Consider the following 15,857-nt stretch of genomic DNA (forward strand, 5'->3'; position numbering starts at 1 on the left):
GTTTTTAAAGTTGTTATTGTTATGCTTTTTGATTTATACAAAAAAATTTTATTTTTTAATTTTTCTTTTTCGAATAAAATTTATTCGAGGTTTTCATATTTTAAAAAAAATCAGTTTTTAGAAGACATTTAATTTTTACAGTTTTTGAAATTCAAATACTATTCGATAGAAAAAAAACTATATTCGAGAATCGAAATATCTCTTTTCTTTCTTCCATATTATTAGTAAAAAAAAAATTCAATTTTGCTCGATGGGATTAGAATTTTCCACCTGGAAATCTATTTTTCGAAAATTCAGGGCGTGAATTTTCGAAATGATTTTTAATCACAAATTTATGTCTTTCCAAGAAATTATATTGTTATCGCTATTTTTAAAAAAGTTTATTCATTTCACGTGACAATTTTCTACACATCCCATCGATCAGTCTTGTCATTTCTCTTTTGATTCTCGAAAACAAATTATTTTATTTACTTTCACCAATAAAAAAAAATTTTTCTCAACAAAAAATAAGTTTTCCAAACAGAAAAATTTCTTTTTTAAAAGCAAAAAAAAAAAAAATTCATTATCTAGCTTTTTAGGAAAAAAATATTTTTAAAAACTCTGAAAATTGTATTTTTGGTTTTTAATTCTAAAAAAAAATTTCAACTCTTATTTCACTAAAAAAAACTAGAATAATGCTGTGAAAAAAAAGTGTGTAAGTGTAATAGATAGAAGTGTATAAAATATGTGGTTTATAAATGTAAATATTTAAAGAAAAAAAAATCATTGGCAGCAATTAAACAATCGTTAAGATAAAAACCCTTGTATAAAGAATAAAAAAAACATGAAGAAAAAAACAAACACCTCTATTGTATGTGATAAGGTTTGTAATATTTAAGAGAGGCCGAAAGACAGATTGTGTAAGCTATAAGATCTCAAGCCTAAGTTTAGATTTTAAAGGAAAAAAAAAAGATGAAATGAAAAACGACGACGATAATCGTATATGTAACGCGTATAAGTAACACCAAAATCACTCCATTGTAATGAAGATAAAAAAAACAGAAGTAATTTTTTATATAAGTTCCACGGGCGCACATCATTTCCAATGGCACACATTTCAATTTTAGCAAAAAGAAAAGAAAAAAAGGAAAAAAATAAAACAAAAACTTACTACTATTACTATTATACTTATTATATTATACTAACTAAACGAACGTTAATAAAAAAAATGGTTGTACATAAATAATTAATAATTTTAAATAAATGGCTAAAAAAAAGAATAAATAAACAGACCCTCGATGTTGTTAAGTAAAAGGAAAAGTGTTTTTTTCTGTATTTATCAATTTCCCAAAAATAATTCGGATTTTCTATTATCCTTTCTCTCTTCATCCGTTCTTTGTTATCCTACTGTTATTTAAAAATAAAGAATTTTAAAAAAATGTTTATTTTTCAATTATTCTATTTTCTAAACTCAAAAAATAAGTTTTCAATAATTAATTTCTTTTTTTTTATCTGTTACGTTTTTTCTTTCTCAAAAAGTAATTCTCTTCTTTAGCTAAAAATTCTACGATTTTTTTCAAATTATTTTCAAGATCTACTTTTACATTTTCTTTCAAGAAATAGTTTTTAGTCTTTTATCAATTACATTATTTTCAATTTTCGAAATTTTATACTGCTTAATTTTTTAATTTTACTCGTAATTACTCAACTTTTAACGAAATTTTTCAAATTAGGAAAAGAAAGCAAATTTCCTTTTACTTGGTAATGATTAGAAAAAATACTAATAAATGTATTTGCCGATACTCTTTGATAAATGTATAACATTTAGATTTATTATTATAAAAAAAATAACACAGGAGAAAAATGTGTCAATCAGAAGTAAGAAGATTAATTAATATATATTATATATACATAAAAAAAAAGAAAAAAAACCCCCTATAATGTATATTTTACCTTCCCTAATTTGCAGTTTTTACATTTATTATGTAATATAAATAAAAAAAATTTTTCTCTTTTCTTGTGAATGAAAAAGTCATCCATTATATAGAAAAAAGAGTGTGCAGAGTGCGAAAAAAATATAATATCGGGTTTTTGTCTCACAATCTAGTTTTCCTTCGATTTATGAAACAAAAAATATGAAAAAAAAACCAATAGAAAAAAATATTGTATGTGAAAACAAAAGAATGTGTGAAATCATTGTGTATACTATTAAACATTAACAAGGTAACAAAAATATTATATATAATTATATATTGTCGTATATATATTATACATATATATTATTATAACATCCAGAAAAATATGCTTATTACCTTCGAAGGTTGAAATATTATTAATAACTAATTGAAAGTAATTTGTTTTAGGTATTAATTTTTTTGAAAAGAAAAGAAACCTTTCAAAATAATAGTCCCTAATTATTTATTCAATTTTCAGAAATATTTTAAGTTCAGTTTATATAAATATAAATATATAATTTAAGTTAAGATATATAAGTTATTTTGAATTAATTATTAATTTGAATAAAAGAGAGTACGATAGTGAATTAATTGTTGTTTATTTCCTTCTTTTGTTTCATTCTTCCTCTGTTCTTTCTCTTTCTCGCTTTTTTTTAATTCAATTTTTTCGAATTCTGTTGAAGCTTAAATCTTTGATATTCTTTTAATCTTACCGCTTGAATTCGAATAAATCCTCCAGCATCTTCCGGTTGAAAATCACCTTTCACATCCATTGAGACAAGTTTTTCGTTGTAAAGCAAAATTTCACTCGAACGTCCCATTATGAAGACTGTAATTAATTTCCTTTTATTGTCTTTTTCAATTTCAATTAATATTAATGTTAAAAAATAAAAGTAAAAAAATAAATTAATAAAATAAATAAAAATAAATTTAGAAAAAAGACTGATTTCGATTTAACTTTGAAATAAAAATTAATGAAACAGACCATTTCCTTTATAAAGTCGAAGTCGAACCGATCCGCTAACGAATTCTTGGGAATTCTCCAAACAATTTTTAACAAAATCGCATTCAGGCGAAAACCAAAAACCTAAAAATTGAGAATTTTAAAATAAGTCAAAAATTATTAAAAAAAAAAAGAAAATTATAATTTTACATAATTAATTAATTGATTTAAACTGACCATTGTAAACGTAATCTGACATTTTATCAGCCAAATAACATTTGAGTCTCAGGACTTCTCTGTCCAGAAGATAAATTTCCAAATCTTTGTGTGCATCGTGAAGAATTTTCGTTCCTGGTGACTCGTAAATTCCTCTTGACTTTAAAATATTGTCTTTCATTAGAAAAAAAAAACATTTCTAATTGTGCAAATATTTTTAAAAAGTATTTTTACGAATTAATTTTAATTATTTGAAATTTACGAATTATTTTCATCAAAATTATTTCTTTGGATAAAAACTCAATTTTTAACAATAATGCGAAAGAAAACAAATAAAAATATAAAATAAATTAAATAAATGATTAATTAAATACAAAATTATTCTTTGGAAAAAACTCAATTTAACAATTATGCTAAAGAATGTAAAGAAAAGTATATAAATAAATATAAAATAAATATAAATAAATAGAAAATAAATAAATATAAATAAAAATTTTGTAACGAATTTTTTTTTCTTCAAAATTAATTATACCTTCAATCCGATATATCGATTTTCAACAATATCAATTCTTCCAATTCCATTATTACCACCGACTAAATTAAGAAATTCCATGATTTTTAATGGTCCACAAATAATTTGTTTTGTTTCATAATCCTTCACTGAATTTGGCACTCCTTTTATGAAATTAATTTCTATCTCTTGAAATTTATCAGAACAAATAAATGGATCTTTCGTCAATTTATACAAATTTTCAGGAGCAGAATTATTCGGATTTTCTAAAATTCCCGATTCATAGCTAAAAATTATAAACAATAAAATTAAAGAACAACAAATTATAAAAATATAAATATTTCCAAACAGAAAAATAAATATAAACAACAGAATATAGGAATAAAGTTAAATAAATAATTTATTATAAAAAATAATATGAAATAATTGAAATAAAGAGAGAAATAAAATAATTGTAACAGGAAGAGAAACAAAAATAATTCAAAAGAAAAAGAAAAAAATATTTAAATTGATTAAATGAAATTAATTAAATTGAACATTTAAAAGTTAAAAATCAAAATGAAAAAGAAAAAGAAAAATACCTAATGTGCAAAAGATTGGCATCCATACTCCAAGGATCTTTTGGAGTCGCCGACACTGGAATTCCATTTTTTTCGCATAATCTATTAAATCAGATCTGCCTTGAAATCGATTGAAAAATTCCGCATCTCTCCATGGAGCGACTATCTTTTTAATTTAATAATGAAAATTTTAATATTCATCAGTCGAAAAAGTGAAGAAAATTAAATTTTGTGTCGAAAAATAAAAACAAAAATTTGAATTTATAATAATTGGAAAAAATAAATTCCAGAATGTGAAATAATATAAAAATAGGAATAAACAATAATTGTGTAAAAATTAATAGTAAAAAAAAAGAAAAACCTCCACTTCCGGATAGAGAGTGTAACAACTAAGTTCAAATCGAATTTGATCGTTTCCCTTTCCAGTTGCTCCGTGAGAAATAATTTTCGCATTTTCCTTTTTCGCTGCATTAATTAAACCTTCGCTGATGCAAGGACGTGCCAATGATGTTCCCAGTAGATATCTTCCTTCATACAATAATCCACATTTCACGAAAGGCCACACATACGAAACGATGAATTTTTCTTTTAAATCTTCAATAATTACCTTTAAAATAAATGAAATAAATATAAATAAATTGAATAAATTAAATAAAAGAAATAAATTAAATAAAAAAATAAATTAAATAAAAGAAGTAAAATATATTAATTAAAATAAATTTAAATTAAATAATTTAAAAATAAAGGAAAATTAAAATAAAGTCGATTATAATAAAAAAGTTTAATTAGATTATATTACTTAAAATTTTAAATATAAATTAAAATAATAAAATATGTTTTTTTCGAACAGAAATAAAATTAATAAAATACCTTCGAAGCACCTATTTTACAAGCCTTCTCCCTAACAGCTGCGAAATCTTCCTCCTGACCAATATCAGCCTAGAAATTCGTTAATAAAATTAAATAAAATTAAATTCGTTAATAGTTTTCTTTTTTAAATAAAATAAATTTTTCTGCCTTGTGCTTACCACGTAAACAATCACATCGTATCCTTTTTCAATTAACCATTTTAAAATACAAGATGTATCTAAACCTCCACTGTAGGCAAGAACAATTTTCTTTTTTGCTTCCGACATAATAAAATTATTAAATTAAATTTTTTTTTATTGAAAAAAGTGAAGTTACTTTTGCAAATAATAATCGTGACCGAGACAAGACACCGAAAAGATAATATTTGACCTTTGAATTAAAGATAGCAAATAATTCTCATTTTTTAATATACTTTAATAAAAAATTAATAATTCTCATTTTCAATTACACTTTCCTCAATTAATGCTAATAAAAAATTGATAATTCTCATTTTCAAGTGGACTTTCTACAATTAATTACAATTAAAGTTAATAATTCTTATTAAATGAATAATTAATACAAATTATTTATTAAATGAATAATTTTAACAATTAATGCCAATAAAAATTAATAATCAAAAAAATTTTTAAATATACTTGAAATCTGTCGAGAAATTTAATTAAAATTATATTAAAAATAATTGAATTCCTACGAAGTATTTTATTATTTATAAAAAATAGAAAAATAAAATAACAAAATTTGTAAAAATACAAAATCAAAGTTTTTTCGATGAAAATTTAAATTCTTTTGAGGAATTAAATTAAAATTTTACTGAAAATATTGAAACTAAAATCATTCAAAAATTGAAGTTGACATTTGAAAATGTAAAAGAATTCCTGCGAAAAATGTTATTAAAATTTTTGAAAATAATTGAATTGTGTAAATTTTATTTTAGAAAATAATAAATATAATAATTTATTTTTTAATAAATGAATTTGTTTAAATTTTGATTCAATAATAATTATGCAAATAGTAAGTACTATAATTATTATACGAATTAGAAAAAAAACTATAATTGAGAAATGAAATCAATAGGAGTTTTTGAGAAAAAAAACTACTTTTAATTACACTGGTGTGTAGGCCTTTATAAGCATAACACTTTGACTTGTGCTACAACTACAAACATACATATATATATTTTTTCCATAATTTATAAATATCATAAACTCTATAATAATATCGTTGCCACGTAATTGCAACGCGTATTAACGTATTAATTTTAACTTATTAAATACAAGAACGATCAATTATGTAACAGACAAAAAAAGATTTTTCCCAAAAAGTGATCCCCTAATTAATTTCGATCTATCGACAGTTCAACTGTTTCTGTAGTTTCATTTTTCTCATTCTAAACATAAATACTCTACAGATTCTAGAAGAACATTTTTCTTTTTTTTTTTTATAATTATCAACTATTTAATTAATTATTAATCTGCGCAATGACTTCCAGCATTGCTTTTTTATATTATTTTGGGCGTGTGCAAAGAGTTATAGACAAAGTGAAATTATTTTTGTTTGTTTTTCTTTTGCTGAAAGTGCTCTTTAATATATTATTATTTTAAAATTGCTCTTTAATAAAAATTATTAAAGAATAATTAAAATCTACAATTATTACATTAGTTACTCGTAAGGAGCAAAAATTGTAAAGATTCAAAAAAGCTATAGAGATTTACAATTATATATTATGTTTCTCTAGAAGGAAAATGCGCATCAATTTTTTTTTTTTGAAATTTTCTAGATTAAAAATTCTAATGTGAATTGAATACTGATTGACTTTCTTTGCTTTGATTTCTATTTTAATTATTTCATCAAAAAAATTTGATGCAATTTTCATTCTGGAGAATTTTTTTTTATAATTATTAACAACTTTTAGGAAAAATTGATATTTTCTTTTCAGTATGAACTTGGATTCGTTACTTTCTAATACGAAGTTGTTTCATCACGCACTTTTGGCGAATTTCTATTATTTTTGCACTCCTCCCGACTAAAAGAGCTTCTTTTTTTTTAATACTACAAAGGTTTCACAATGTATTTAACACGCATTTAATATTCAGCCTTCAATTCAAAACTAATTTTTCTCGACTTTGAAAATTCTCTACAAAATAAAAAATACCAAAAATTAATTTCCTATTTTTTAATCATTTAATTAGAATTATAAATTAATTTGAAAAGAGCAAGTAAAATTGAATCTTGAACTAAATTAAAAAAGAAATATAATTTTTTTAAATAAAATTTTAGCACGATTCACGTTCGCACTGCGCAGTTTCGAGAATTTTTCGATCTGTTCGAATTAGAAAATAGAAATTTCTAGAAGGAAATTAGTAAAATTTAGTGAAATTAAGACCTTTCTCTCAGAAAAAATTCTGCGTAACGCGAATCGTCATCAGTACTGCCAATGAGTAATCATTCTAAATACTCTTCGTACAGGCACTTTTATACCAGATGATCTCTCGATACTTTCAAATCTCAAAGAGATTCAAAAAGCTTTTTTTTTCTTTTTCTTTTTGGTTAACTTTTCTTTTTAAATAACAGTCTCTTTCTAAAAAAGGTTTAGTCGTGAACCCATTTCTATTATTCCAATCGTTTTTTTAAGCGACTCGAATCTAATTCAATTGACACAGAGTGAAATTTCTCTAAAGTTAATTATTAATTTTCGCGATTAACGATTAGCCGATGAAACGCAGCTGGTATTACTGATGGAACCGTGACTATATTTGATGTTATACATAACTGAGTGGTGTTTGCGATAAACGCTCGGGAATGTTGATCAGCATCATCATCATCATCATCATTCGCCAGACAAGAAAAACAGAAGCCATTTACGAGCAATTCAAGTGGAGCTTTGACAAATCCTCCAAAAACGATCTTGGCGTTATTATATGCGAAGATCCTGAAAATAGACATATTTTTTAATTCTTTTCGTTCTTTTTTAAAGTTATTTTTCTTTAGTTGCAAATAATAATTATTACAAATAACAATAATAGGATTGACACAAGAATTTGATTTTTTTCCTGATTTTCAGAAGGACTTTTGAATTTTACTCTAAACGAATCGACAAATTCTATTGAAAGTAATTGAATTCTTGCAAAAAATTCAAATTGATTGAAATTCTGCAAAGAAATTTAACAAAAAATAATACTGTTTTCAGTACTTTTAATAAAATTTCCTGACTTGTGGCAACTCTGAATAATTATAAGCAAGTTGAATAAATTTCTCACCAACGATGACTTCCCAGTTTTTCAGAGCGTTCGTTACTTCATAGGCGCAACGAATTTCAGAAAAACTTACGCCACCAACGATAAATACAATCAATCGAGGTACATTTTTCACTGTCTGCTGTCCTTTATCCTTGTGCCAATGTCCATATCTCACACTAAAAAAATATACAACATTTAATTTATATTTTATTAATTAACTAGCAAACGTTACGCGCAATATTTAATTCAAATTCTGTTATTTTCAAATACGAACTTCAATTTTTGAATGATTTTAGATTCGGAATTGAAACAAATTAGTTTTTATTTATATTTATCTTCAATACAATTTTAATAAAATTTCTTTTGATTTTGATTTGAAAACAATTTTCAGAGTACTTGCTCACCTGGTTGGCGCATGATAGCCAGAACTAGTTGCCCTTCCACCTAAAAATGGAAAATGCTTGGAATCCAATTTATCCTCGATAGAATCTTCCATAATGTCCTTAACAACTGGCGTCCAACGACTCATTTGATAGGTTTGTTCCGTAATTCTTTCTTTACGTGGCACATTGTACAATTTCTTTCGATTACCCTAATTATTCAAAGAGGAAAAATTATTTCTTTTCTTTTTAAAATAAAAAAAATTACTCTTATAAATTATAACATTCTTTTTGAAGATTTTAAAGTTGAGGCAAAACATATTTAGAGAAACTTACATCGACAACGACATTAAGTCCAAGATTTGCCATATTAATAATTGTTTGTTTGTCCTCAGGCGATAATTGGGCATGATGAACGAGACGATTTAAATTGTCTTCGGGAAGTCCATTTTTACTGAGTACATAAAGCATAATAATGCGCAATTTGTCCACATTATTCACATTCTGATCGAGTAAAATAGGCGTTATATTTCGCATATGATCTTTTATTCGCTCGCCCTCAGCGTCTGTTCCCATTGCCAAATCCTGAAAATAATTGACAGGTTTTTGTAAATTTTATTGATAGGTTATTAAACTGTTTTACGTTTTTTATTCATTATTTCTTCTTTACTTTTTTGAATTATTTCATTTGAATGTTTATTTTTTTCTACTTTTTTCATTATTTCATTTGAATTGAATGTTTATTTTTTCTCTACTTTTTTTTCTTTTTTTCATTTGAATTGAATGTTTATTTTTTCTCTACTTTTTTGAATTATTTCATTTGAATGTTTTTCTCACCTGCTCGACTTTGCAGAGTTTGTCGACATTTCCCTGATATCGTTTCATACAGTCTTCGGCCAAATGTAAATGCGTGGCGTATTTGCTCAATTCCTTTTGATACTGAGGCATTTTCTTGATCATTTGCGAAAGATCTCTCATACTTTGTTTATCACCTTGAGGCATTCTTTTCGATTCAGTGAATTTCTTTAAATTTTTCGTAACGTTCCTATATAATTAAAATTTTAATCAGTTCTTTTTTTCTTTAAAACAAAAATCTCCATTTTATATAAACTATTTATTTTGGATTTAAAATTAAAAATATTTGTATCAACTTACTGTGAAACGACAGCAATATGCTGATGTCTGAGTTCCACCCACAAGTCATCGTTCTCATCTAAAAGAACTTCTTTCTCCTGTCCAGCAGTGGCTTCGTATCTGCAAATTTTATTTATTTATGATTTCTATTGTATTTATTTATTTTTATTTATATTCAAGTTATTTATATTTAATTTATGTCTATATTAATTAAATCTATGTTTTATCTATATTTATGGATATTATGTATCTTTAGAGTTATTTACTCCATATTTTTTATATTTATATTTACAATACGAAAATGTAAAATAAATTTAATTTATTTTTTCTTACTTGTAAACGTCGTTCTCAATTTCAAGTAAATCGTAAGCCATGGCCTGCAATGTGAGTTCGTGCAACAGAGGCGAAACGCTATCAAAACCTCGATCGAGAATTAAAAGATGAGAGCGAGCCTTTTCGGGCCCTTCGCCCATTGTCGGTTCATCTGCCTTGTAGGCGTCCAATTTTTGTTGAACCATCTGTGCCAATTCGACATTACGATCGAAATCGCTACAAAAGAAAGTTACATTAATTTCGAATTTTTATTAATACTTAATATCTAATAAAGTAAAATATTTAATAAATTAAATAAATAGAAATAAAGAAAATAAATCAGGGTTGCCACAAAAATTTAATTTTAGTTTCCCTGATATCAAAATCAATACCTTCGATATCGAACTGATGGATATTCACCAAGAGTGGCACAAAGTGTCGCAATTTGTTCAGCAATTCTCTCCATATTTGCACTACGAACATGATGTAACGATGGATTATAGAAACATGCAAATGTATCTCTTGAATCCAACGAGAAGACCTGAAATTCAATATTTTCTTATTAATCCTTCCATTAAACAATTAAAACAAAAATTACAGCTGTAGAGTAACAAAAATATATTTTTGAAAAAAAAGATTTTAAATTCAAAAATAAAGAAAAATTTACAGAAGAGAAAGCGAAAAATAAAAATTTGCACATAAAGAACAAGCGCCGCAGAATAACAATTTAACAAGACATTAGCGAATTAATAAAAAAAAGGTGTTTAAAATTTTAAAAAGGAAACTTTCGTTTTAAGTAAATTGTAAAAAGCGAGAGGAAACAAAAAAATTCGGGAAGATCACTTTTCTAAAATCTTAGTTCACCTGAGACTCATACGGCAAGAAAGCGATGTTGATCTCTTTGAGAGTTTTGATCTTTTTAGCGGCGAGTGACTTGCAGATGTCATTGAACAGCTCCTCCGGACACACTAGGCAAGTGCAAGTATGATAGGATAACGAGACGTTAATTTGTGCAAAATAATTAATGAAAATGAGACGTGAAATTGAGAGAATTTCGAAACATATTTAAACATATTTTTCTTTTTACAATTATTCAACTCAATAAATAGAAAAATAAAACAAAACTATATGTAATAAAATAAAATTACAAATCAATCAATTTGATAAAATTAATAAAATAATTTGATAAAAATTAAATTAAATTAAATTTAAATAATAATAATATAAATAATTATGTTTTAATAATTTTAATAAAAATTATATTTCTCTCCATATTGTATTTTTCACTTTTCTTTGCATTCTGGGAAAAAGTGTGTTACGGGTTAAATGTTAATTCATTCAATCATCACTGAACCAAGATCTTTTTCCCTCAGGTATTTATTTTTCTTATAATATTAACATTCAAACGAGTTATTGAGCTATAAACCCCACAGTGTTAGACAAATCAGTGTTGTTATTTTATAATCGAACGTTACAGACAAAAATGTATTAAAATAAAATGAAAATAAACGATACAAAATTGTTTATAAGACAAATGATCAGACCAAGGACATTAAAAATGATTTAGTAAAAATTTGCCAAAAACCATCAGAAAACATGAAAATATACAAACAACCCTTTTGAAATTCTATTTTTTAATTACCTGTTCCTCATAGGGAATAAAAGCGATGTTGATCTCTTTTAAAGTTTTAACGTACTTAGCTATCTTCGCGTTAGCAATATCATTGATCAGATTATCAGGACAAGCTGGAAAGAAATAAACTAAAATTTCCAGAAAAAAATTTTTAAAAACATAACGAAAATAAATACGAAAAAAATCACGTTCAAAGTTGAAAGACATGAACGTGCATAGAATAGATAACTAAAAGAAAATAACTAAAACAAATTAATAAGAAAATAAATAATTAAAAAAAAATACAGGGTTGCCACAAAAAATTAAATTTTGTTTTTTTCTGATTTCCAGAAAAAATTTTCTCTTTTATCCCTGACCTAGAAGAATATTCTACTTCACTATAAAAATAATTCGATCATTCGAAAAATTACATTATTTCTAAAAATTGCTATTATTTGTACCTTCTTTAAAATTCAATTATTTTTTTAGAATTTATTTTTAATTAATTATTAATTTATTAGAGTCAAAATTCTTCTATAAATCAACTATTTTTAATAATTAATTAAACAAGAATATATTAAAAAACTTAAATAAATTTAAAAGAATTTAAATTATTAAAATTTTTTAAAAGTACAATTAAATTCTATCGAGAAATTCTATTGAAAATAATTGAATTTGAGCAAAAAATTTAAAATAATTGAAATTCAGTCAAGAAATTTATAAAAAAAATTTTAATAATAATTGAAATCCTTTGAGAAATTTTATTGAAATAATAATTTAAATTCAGACATGAAATGTATCAAAAATTTTAAGAACAATTGAATTCTATCGAAAAATTCTATTAAAAATAATTGAATTTGTGCGAAAAATTCAAAATAATTGAAATTCTGACAATAAATTTATAAAAAATTTTAATAATAAGTAATTGAATTCTATTGAGACATTTTATTAAAAATTTAATTGAAAGTCTGTCAAGTAATTTATCAAAAAATTTTAATAATACTTGCATTTTTACTAAATATTCAAAATAATTGAAATTCTGCCAAGAAATTTACCGAAATTTTTAAAAAATAATTGAATTCTGATATTTTTTAAAAAATTGAATTAAAAATAATGAAATTCATTTAGAGAATTTTAAATAATTGAAATTCTGACAATTTATCAAAAATTTTAATAATTGTTGAATTCTTTTGAAAACGTTTATTGAATAAATAATTGAAATTCTATCAAGAAATTTGTCAAAATTTTTTAATAATAATTGAATTATTATATTCGAGAAATTCTATTAAAAATAATTGAATTCTTATTAAAAATTAAAAATAATTAAAATTCTGTCAAGAAATTTATTCAAATTTTCTAAAAATTATTGAATACTGATATTTTTTTAAAATTGGATTGAAAATAATTAAATTCATGCAACTAAGTTCTTTAAAATTTCTAATTAAATAAATAATAAATAAATAAATCAATTGAAAATTGAAATTCTATAAAATTTTTAATTCAAAATTTATTTATTTGTGAAAATTGTAAACACAAATCTTATAAAATTTGAATTTTTGAAATTTTTATGTAAAATTTTTCATTAAATAATTTTGTAATAATTTTATGAGATAGTTCTTCAAAAATAAAATTATTTAAAATAAATTATTGTTAGAAATAGAAAATATTGTAGGTTTTTTTATTAGAATTCGTGGTAATTTTATAGTTTATTAGGCAAACAAAAAAAACATCAATATTCAAATATTTCTTTTAAATTCTAAAAATTTAATTTTTTTCCTGTAATTTTAATAAAAGTTTCCTGATTTCCCTGACCAATTCTATTTTCTGATTTTCTTGACATATGGCAACCCTGAAATAACTAAAAAAAACAATTAAAAAAATAAAAATGAAGAAATAAAAAATGAAGAATAATTCCAATTGATTTCCCCTTTAAATTTAGTTTTTTTTGTCAAATTCCTTGAAAATCGTAAAAGTTGGACTTGATTTCGAAGAGTGTATTTAATTTAAATTGAATTAAAGTCTAATTAAATGCCCTGTTGTTTTTTTTACCTTCAGTGAAGTAAACGTGGGCGTTTTTATACTGGAGTCTACCGGGATTACTGAAGTCATCGATTAATTTTGTAACTGACGAATTGCTCGGCGTTATCAAATAAACAGCCTCCATTGTCGGTAACGGTTCTCGTTTCTTGTGAATATTTTCCACGAGTGTTATACCCTGAGCACTGATATCGTGCATTTTACAGCAAGCCGACACCATTCTCATTGACAATTGATCAACGACAAGAATCCTCCATTCCATTCCACCAGTTGTTTTCTTTTTCTGCTTAATGACTTCATTCATAATCTCTGAAAATTGTACAAAACTTATATTAGAACACAAAACAAAATTAATACAAAAATTACAGGAAATAAACACAAAAATTAATGAAGAAGTATTTAAACATAATAAATATATAAATAAAATAAAATAAAATAAAATTATTGAATTATAAATTCAGAATTAAGCAAAGATTTTTTGTCTCTTCCATACGAAAAGTCATTTATTTGATTTTCCATAAAACTGGAAATTCTCCAAGATAACAAATCATTTTTCAATTAAATAATGTGTCCTAAATTGTTTAACTTTTGATAAAACGATTAAAATTCAAAATATAATTAAAGATCGACAAAAAATTACAAAAGTAATAATAATATTTTTAAATAATACTATTTGCTACCAAATGTGTAAATATTGGAATATTTTAATTTTCTCCACCCTTTTTTCGAGGGGAAAATTAAAATAATAATATTTTAATTCTATTTGCTACCAAAATCTGTAAATATTGGAATATTTTAATTTTCTCCGCCCTTTTTCTGTAGGAGAGGGAAGGGAATTAAAATATTGAATTTCTGAAAAGGAAAATGTCATATAGAAAAATGATGAAATCACAGGAAATCTTTTGGAGCTTTTCATTGTATTGATCGCCCTTACGAACCAATGACGTCACACCTGTCAACCCTGCAGTCTGATTTCTCCCGTGCCCTGACTTTATTTCTAAACAATTAAGAAAATATTACAATAAAAAAAAATACTTTCTCCTTTAAAAATACAAATTTCGAATCCTTTTATACAAACCAATTTTAAGAAATTTACAAAACGGTTTATACAAAAATTTACTTAAATCTGTTTACAATTCTTTCTTTTTGTGGATAATACAACAATGTAATTGATTTTCTATTTTAAAAACTGCATTCCAAAATAAATAAACTTTCAGATATGCAAATTAAAATTTGTCACTTTTATAAATACTCGTGATCCTTTGACATTTTTATTTTTAAACAGTACCAAAAATAGGTTCTATTGATTCAGAGTGAAAAATGTCAACGAACCTTCTCACGTGCTTCTTGAATAATATAATTAAATTCTATTGTTGCACTTGTAAATAAAAAAACAATTGACAAATTTGTTAAAAACTTAATAACTAATAATAATAACTTTAAAAAGTAAGAAAGTAAATAATAAAACGTAAACACAGTTTTAACTTTTACGTTCGAAAGTATTTTTCTTTAAAATAATTAACCAGTAGAGTTGAATTTTCGATTTTATTAGAAACTATTTTTATTATTGTGAAAAAAAATAATTAAAACAAATATTATGTTTTGGTGAGAGTTTTCTAAAAACAATAAAACAAGTGATTCTTAACTCCTAAGACTTGTCATTTAAAGATTGGAATATTTTGAAAAAATTACTATTTTACAATCAATAGCAAGTTTATTTTTGAATTAGTTTTTTTTTTCTTTATTGACAAAAAAATGACATTTTCTGTAATAGCCGCACAGTGATGAAGTCATCGAGTGACAAACGCCCACTAAATACAACGTCATTTTTAATTAGTACGAAAAGATGAATGCGGAAAAAAGGAGAAAATTTAAAATTAATATAAACAAGAATATCTTTTAATAACTCTTTCTTCATTTTCTTGCCTTTAAATCTAATGAAAATAGTAAATTTCTTTAATACTCACTTTGTCCAACCTGTGATTTCAACGCCATTTTGACAGGACTGATTGTTAATTTTGAAAATTCCCGCTAGGGTGCGCGATTGGTCGATACAGGGATGAATAACTCTTGCAAATAAACATATTAAGGTTCGTTTTCATATTTCAGTTT

General features: G+C 24.0%; 2 protein-coding genes across 3 annotated transcripts; both read right to left on the reverse strand.

The window, feature by feature from the left end:
- Positions 1 to 2,416: 2,416 nt before the first annotated feature.
- LOC122506936 (argininosuccinate synthase) lies at positions 2,417 to 5,353 on the reverse strand. Its single transcript, XM_043619381.1, is given in 9 exon segments — positions 2,417 to 2,763; positions 2,920 to 3,021; positions 3,115 to 3,253; positions 3,626 to 3,890; positions 4,186 to 4,258; positions 4,261 to 4,330; positions 4,526 to 4,771; positions 5,035 to 5,103; positions 5,193 to 5,353. Coding segments are annotated over 9 exon segments (1,248 nt in total). The 5' UTR covers positions 5,301 to 5,353; the 3' UTR covers positions 2,417 to 2,587.
- A 784-nt stretch (positions 5,354 to 6,137) lies between these two features.
- Positions 6,138 to 15,792, reverse strand: LOC122506937 (protein ROP). Of its 2 annotated transcripts, none has more exons than XM_043619383.1 (11): positions 15,713 to 15,792; positions 13,758 to 14,054; positions 10,961 to 11,064; positions 10,489 to 10,637; positions 10,118 to 10,333; positions 9,806 to 9,904; positions 9,488 to 9,695; positions 8,987 to 9,235; positions 8,675 to 8,862; positions 8,292 to 8,446; positions 6,138 to 7,963 (listed from the first exon to the last, which is right to left on the reverse strand). In XM_043619383.1, exons 1-11 carry the CDS (start codon positions 15,738 to 15,740, stop codon positions 7,893 to 7,895), a joined length of 1,764 nt encoding a protein of 587 aa, XP_043475318.1. In that variant the 5' UTR covers positions 15,741 to 15,792; the 3' UTR covers positions 6,138 to 7,892. The 2 variants fall into 2 exon arrangements, with proteins under 2 accessions (XP_043475318.1, XP_043475317.1); XM_043619382.1 differs by lacking the exon at positions 10,961 to 11,064 and adding an exon at positions 11,739 to 11,842.
- Positions 15,793 to 15,857: the final 65 nt, after the last annotated feature.

This window comes from Leptopilina heterotoma, unplaced genomic scaffold, assembly GCF_015476425.1.
Source record: "Leptopilina heterotoma isolate Lh14 unplaced genomic scaffold, ASM1547642v1 Lhet_44, whole genome shotgun sequence".
Classification (NCBI taxonomy): domain Eukaryota; kingdom Metazoa; phylum Arthropoda; class Insecta; order Hymenoptera; family Figitidae; genus Leptopilina; species Leptopilina heterotoma.